At 37.2% G+C, this 7,124-nt stretch overlaps 1 protein-coding gene across 1 annotated transcript in view; it reads left to right on the plus strand.

The window, feature by feature from the left end:
- Positions 1 to 6,756, plus strand: part of SMC6 (structural maintenance of chromosomes 6) — a 41,340-nt gene extending 34,584 nt beyond the window's left edge. Inside the window, 4 exon segments of the mRNA XM_009290650.2 lie at positions 1,632 to 1,737; positions 3,070 to 3,222; positions 4,960 to 5,057; positions 6,323 to 6,756. Of these exon segments, the coding sequence (XP_009288925.1) occupies positions 1,632 to 1,737; positions 3,070 to 3,222; positions 4,960 to 5,057; positions 6,323 to 6,431 (466 nt within the window). The 3' untranslated portion in view covers positions 6,432 to 6,756.
- Positions 6,757 to 7,124: the final 368 nt, after the last annotated feature.

Consider the following 7,124-nt stretch of genomic DNA (forward strand, 5'->3'; position numbering starts at 1 on the left):
CCCCTCAGGGGGAGGACTCCTCACACCCTTCCCCTGCTCCACCGTGGAGCTCCATGGGCTGCAGGGGGACAGCCTGCCTCACCATGGTCTTCACCATGGGCTGCAGGGGAATCTCTGCTCCGGTGCCTGGAGTACCTCCTCCCCCTCCTTCTTCACTGACCTTGGTGACTGCAGAGTTGTTTCTCTCACATATTCTCACTCTTCTCAGCTGCAGTTGCTGTTTTGCAGTTTTTTCCCCTTCTTAAATATGTTATCCCAGAGGCGCTACCACCGTCACTGATGGGCTCGGCCTTGGCCAGCAGCAGGTCCGTCTTGGAGCCGGCGGCTGGCATCTCTATCGGACATGGGGGAAGCTTCTAGCAGCTTCTCACAGAAGCCACCCCTATAGCCCCCTGCTCGGCTACCAAAACCTTGCCGCGCAAACCCAGTACATCAGTGGAGGCTCTATTTTGCTTCACACCAAAGGCCTCGACTATGCTGATGTAATCCAAGGCAGTTCTGTTTCGGTGTTTCAGTGCTGGTTTTGGTCAGTAAAATACAAGCAACATACTAGCATTGAAACAATTTGGACTGTCACTCATTTTCATCGAGTATAATTAGTCGTGCTGTGCTCACGTAATTTCATTTTGGGCCAAACACTTTTTCTCTGCCCTGTGCTGAAAAAATTTCAAGATCTTTATTCAGATTCTGCAATCTGACAGCTGCTTCTCTCATGGAGTGTCCATAGCAGGAGCGCACCCCTTCTTTCTTGCTTCAGTCCTTTAGTATCCTATACCCATCAATGAAGACTTTGTGGTGGCCTCCTTTCCAAAGGACTGGTGGTCTGTTTTCCAGTGCAGTCCTTTACCGTTTATCATTCCCTTCAGCAGAAATTGAGGGATGTCTCTGTTGGCTCTGCTTTTTGTACTTTTTGGTCTGGGATTTGGAGGAGGTGCCAGTATGATCCTGACAAATAGTAATGACCAGGAGAATCCCAGCCTTTGCAGGTGGAAGTATAGAAATAGTAGTGAGTAAGATTTACCTGCAGAATCTGACACTTGCCTTATGGTGCCCATACATGTCAAACTGAGTCTCGTTCCTAGTGCCCAAATTTGAGTATGAATCCCACTTTAAGATGTGTTAACGAACCATAGTTCTTTCTTGAAGGAACTGTGATTTATTGTCTAATGGGGAATTATATGCTAGAACTGGGGGGAGAAGGTGGTGGGGGGAGAAATTAAGGCTCAACACTGTTTAATTCCCGGAGTCTAGCAGAGTCCGCATAAATTCTTTACTATCCTTACTGTGCAGTCCTAATACTGGATAGGAAAGAAATGGCATGTGGTCATTTTCTGTTGAAGTTGTGGAAGAATGGTGTAAAAAGCTTCCAGTCCACACTTCTAGAAAATACAAAGCCTGTACATCTGGATTTCTTAGCTTGTTACTTTGTGTCAGTGATTCTCTCCAGTATGTCCAGTATGGAACGTCACCTGCTTGAGAGCGTAGTTGATTTGGGAAAATGTTATTAATGGAGCAGGGCTTAGTAGTTAAGATTATGATGTGGAACTGTTGATAAAAATCTGTTGTCACTTTTTCATGTATTTTAAAACTTACTGACCTAATGTTTGTTTGCTTGATTTAACTGATTTAAGGCTCCTTTCTTTACGATGCAAACTCTACTTTGACCATTTGTTACGTATTCGGGCTTGCTCTGGAAAAATACTTTTTGATCACAAGAATGAGACACTTTCAATAACAGTAAGTTATATTACTTCAATTATCATAATATGTAATGAATTATTATTAATATATTTTTTTTTAATATCTGCTGCTAGAACATGCACTGCAAAGGATAGAATAAATTGTTCTCCCCTCTCCAAAATGTGATATGCTGAATTGTAGGGTGTTGTTGAAAACAAGCAAGAACAAAAACCATATTGCCATCTTATATGGACAGGTTGCTAGATTACATGGAGTAAATTTGGACTGTCGTCTTACGCTGAGGATACGAATTCACTAGCGAGTCATCCTAGTCAGTCTTTCAAAATTACTCATTGGTATTTCACTCATTCCTATTTCATTGATAGGATGTTTGCCTTTATTTGTGTGGTTGTATAATGGCTCTAGTTGTTATTTTAAACAAGTTTTAATGGCTGAAAGCTTCAGTGTTACGATTTTTCTGTGTATCTTTTAACATACCTCCCAAAAAGTTTTAGTCATAGGGGTATTTACTTTTGTTTCTGTGGGAGACTTCAGTTTTAGGAATTGAGGGGAAAATTGTGTAGTGACAACATAAGTACGTGTTGACACAGTCCTGATTAAACAGGTGAAGGATATGTATCTGAAGAACTCCAACTCAATCCATAAAATGTCAAGTCATTACCTGGCTTTATCACAATAATTTCTTTTTTATAGCTGATGTTTCATGTTTCTCATGCAAGAGATCTATATTTAGTCAAGGAAAGTAAATTGAAAAAAAGAAAACAACCCCCCCAAAAAACCACGAAAAGACACCCCCCCAAAATAATTCTTGTTTTTCTGCTTAGCTTGTTAAAGGTAATGTAATTAACAGGACAAGAAAATGCTTAAGTTAATCTTAAAGGGGGAGTGCCACAAGGTGTCATCATAATCAATGGAACCAAAGGACTGTTCACAATGTTTCATGTATTCCGGTAAAGAAACTGTTCCTCCTTTAAACTCCTGCTGTAAATCAATTACCTGCTTTTCTGTTGTAGCTGGTAAACATTGGATTTTGCTGGTAAACATTGGATTTTACTCTGTAATATAACCACACTGGTTGACATTTATTAAACAATGTTTAATAGCTATTAAAAATAGAGAATTGAGTAAGAAAACACTGGCAGAGTCATTCAATCTGTTCCATGTATTTTACTCTGATGGAGAAAGTTGCAGTGATCCTAGAAATGTATCATTAAATGGTTAGGAGCCATCCCATTCCAGAATGGCAGTGACGGTGAAGTGCATAAAATTGCTTTCAAGTGATCTCTTATCATATTCGTGTGTAATGTGTTTGCTGTTAAAATTACGATTTTGTTAGGAAGTCTCCATCTCAGGGTTTTTTATTTCAAGGTTCAGCCTCGAGAGGAAGACAAAGCTGCCCTTAATGATGTGAGATCCTTATCAGGAGGTGAACGTTCCTTCTCAACAGTTTGTTTCATTCTTTCTCTGTGGTCCATCACTGAATCTCCTTTCAGATGCTTGGATGAATTTGATGTCTACATGGTATAGTTTGAACTTAAACTATATTTGCCATTCTGATTTATATAAATTAGTGAAACAGTTGGGTTGTTATCTGTATTTGGTTAGATTTTAAAACACTATAGTTAACTGCAAACAATAAATAAAAAATCCCAAAACCAAAAACCAAATCCCCCAAACCAAAACTTGTTAGACATCTTGTTCGCTTTGCTTAGTGACTTTCGAAGCTTGTTCTGTTTCTGAAGTTGGTACCTAGAGCGATAAGCATCTCTGTTACTTCACATGCTTAAACCTTAGTTCAGCGCAAAAATAATAAAATACAACTTTTTATTAGTTCCCCAAGCAGTTGTTACTGTCTTTGTCACAGGTTGCCTCTGTATATTGCCGTGACAGTTCTGGGCTTGGCACATGCTTTGGCTTCTACCAATTTTGAGATCAGTGTGTTTCTTTTCAGAGCAAGTGTAGCAATTGAGTTCACTGTTGCTACTCAGAAACTTGTTTTATACTTCATGTAGTAGCATCTTTCCAAGATGCTGAAATGCAGAGTAATGAACATTAAATACTAATGTCAGCTAAAACTGTTAAACCTCATCTTTGTGTACAGCTTCCCTGGATAGGCGATTAACCAATTTTTTTTAAATACATTTTTATTTTATTTCCTCCTTATTAATATGCAGTGTGGTATGGTTTGAGAAAAGAATTAGTTCTGTGAGACAGAGAGTTGATACTGGATTATTTCATTTTGCCTTCAGTGTCCCTCCCCCATCAATGATTTATTTACTGGGAGTCACAGACCTAGAGGGGGGAAAAAAAGATAATATACTTCGTATATAAAGAATTTCAAAAAGGAAAGTATGCATCATCCAAGGTGGTCAAGCAGTCATTTGTCAGCCGACTTCCAAAGCTTAGGTTGTCTTTTACAAATTAGTTGTGCAGAATTTTATCCATCTGTCCAGAAAAGGGTGGATACTCAGAACCATAGGCCATGCAGAGAACTCCCATGTCATCTGTCCCATAAATAATTCCACACAATTTGTCTCTCCACTGCTGTGCCAGTAAGTGCAACCCTACTGTCTCCATGTTCTGGTGTAATCCTGGAGATCCACCACAAGAGGACTCCGTCAGCATATTTGCAAGGGAGATACCTAGTTTCATGTGTAACAGTGTATAGACGCAGAGCTTTGTTTAACCCCTTCTCATAATAGCTTCCCATTACTCATCGTTTTCAGTAAGCCTAATGCATAATGTTGTGTTCAAAATAGTAATAATAATAATCATAATAATAAAAGCAAGCTACATAATATCTTAGGTTTCATGCAGCCCTTAAATCCTTTCAGGTAATTTTGAGGCAGGCTTTTATAGGAAACATTATTCTACTAAAATACAGTTAATCTCAGCATATAAATAAAGTAAGAAGTACTACGTGTATGTCAAAGTTTACAGAAAGACAACGTGAGTAGGAGTGTGTGATTGTTCCGATGGAAGCTTTCTATTGTGCATGTGTACTAAAAAGTAGAATTTAAGAATTTCCCCAGACTATAGTTTGTAGCTTTTAGAATTTAACCCCAATGTTTCTCCAGCTTAGTTTTCATTAGACTTTTCTTTAGCTAAGCTTTACTGTATATGAATTAATTCCGGTAGGTTTTTCTATTAAGGTATTTTCTAATTAATATATTCTTAAGCATTTGTCCTAATTTGTGCAATAATAGGCCGGTGAAGTACACGGTCAGTATCACTACCTGATAAATCTTTTGTCTTTAGGACATGGTTAACAGAAGAATTGCAATGGATATGATTCTTAAGGTGGCTGACTCTCAGCATCATCGACAGTTCATTTTGCTCACCCCACAAAGCATGAGGTAATAGTGTTGCATTATGTTTCCTGGTACAAGAATTACAAGGAAGTTCTATTGCAAGGAGTATAACTTGAAAAAAGTAAATATGAGGAGAAAGAAATTTTGCTCTTTGTAGAGCAGTAGAACATGAACATTTAAGCAGTTCATTGCTGATGGTTCTGGGAATTTAATAGATTTTTCACTCTTCTTTACATTATGTCTCTTAATATGGTAGTTCAGTGGGACTTGAATCAGTTTAGCTTAAGTAGAACAGCTTTTTGAAATGTTTTATTGTGTCAGGTAGGCTCCTGGTAGCTTTTAGCCCTGTATTTCCCTCTCCCCTCCCAAAATTAACAGAAGACTGCATTTTTCCATTTTTCCTATTAATACTACAGTACTTCAAGAAGTTTGTCATTTGAGTTGATTTTTTTTTTTTTTAAAGTATCCTTGATCTAGAAACTGATAACTTCCCTGGTAAAGCCATGCCCAGCTTAGGGGGACAGTCACTGTCTAACCTTATGCAGCCAACTCTTCTCTCTATTAGCCAAATGTAATCAGTGAAGCCTGCGTGGGATAATTAAGCAGTCTTCCAAATGAAGTTGATTTAATTGTCTTCCCTTACTAAAATCTATAAAAAGTAGAATAATGGTATTCTGTTGTTATTTAAGTGGAAATGCTTTGGAGGGAATTTCTGAAACTGTGTTCAATAAACATATAGGAATTTTCTGTATGGTTACTGTTTAAAAGTTTAATAATTCAAGTGCAGCTTGGTTTTGTTATATTTTGTTACATGTTGCATGTTCAACAAACATTTAATTTAACAAAAGTACGGAGGCACCGTCAGAAAAAATACATTTAGGATAATCGGTGGAGCAGCCTGTGTAAATGGATGTTTAGGAACTTGCTCATTCTTAGTATGATGTGAGCGATTATACATGTATAAAGTGTGTGCCACTTCAGGATCTGTAAGGCAAGTATGAACTGTATTCGACCATTATTTCATTTGGAGTTTCTCTTAAAAGTACCTTTTCTATAATTAAGGTAGCCTAATTGTTAGAAATCACATGATTGAAATCAGTCATTGTCTTCACCTCAAGCTTTTACTGAAGTCTGGCTCCAGTATGAGTTCAGTGAAGCCAGAACTTCGCCCCATGTTACTGTTTTTTAAAACTGTCAAAGAAAAAAGGTGGAGTTATTTAAAGGAAAATATGTAATGGAAAGAATGATATGGAAATACTAAAATTCGTGGAGAAGAAACACTGTTTAAATGATGCATGCTTTATTTTTAGTTCTCTGCCTACGAGTTCCCATATTCGAATCCTTCGAATGCAAGACCCTGAAAGAGGCCAAAGAACATTGAATTTCCAAAATAGGAATGACAAAGAGGAAGATCAATAAGTGTCTCTGTGTATGAATATGACATACTATTGAGGATAAATGTGTAATGATGAGTGTAAAGTTATTACTTCGTGATGCTGGATAAGAGGATCTTTTGTTAGATACTCTCAGGAAAAGAAGAGGTTCCTGTAGTTTGTTTGGTTTTGGTTTTGTTTTTTTTAAGATTTTTAAGAATTACTGTATGTGTACAGACAAAGAATAAGCACAGTTTTGATGATGAGAAAATCCTGAATGTTCAGTTGATATTTTTAACTACTAACTAGGAGAATTTTTTATCAGTTGTTCTGTTTTTTCTTCTGGAAAATATGAAATATATTTTGTATAACTGTGGAGTAATATTTTAATAAACAATGAGAACTGATACTTGTGGTAATGTTTTAGTGTCTCTACACACTTAAAAATAGCATTAAGTTAAAAATGTTTGTTTCTTCCTAGCTCTGCTTTATTTCTTAAACTTCTGCTTATTAATACATGCAGTAAAACGTGTTTCATTTTTTTCTATTGGAACCACAGCAGCTGAACATGAGAAACTATTAGTACTTACAGTGTATACTTTCATAGTTAGAGAAGTGACAAATTTATTTGCAGTATGTTCTCTAGGCAGGAAAAAAGTGCTTTCACTTCTTCCTAAAGAGTTTATAGGGAACAGTTTGAGTTTCTTTGGACATGAGCTTACAAAACCTGGCAAATTGT

Source organism: Aptenodytes forsteri, unplaced genomic scaffold (genome assembly GCF_000699145.1).
Source record: "Aptenodytes forsteri isolate BGI_AS27 unplaced genomic scaffold, ASM69914v1 Scaffold138, whole genome shotgun sequence".
NCBI lineage: Eukaryota > Metazoa > Chordata > Aves > Sphenisciformes > Spheniscidae > Aptenodytes > Aptenodytes forsteri.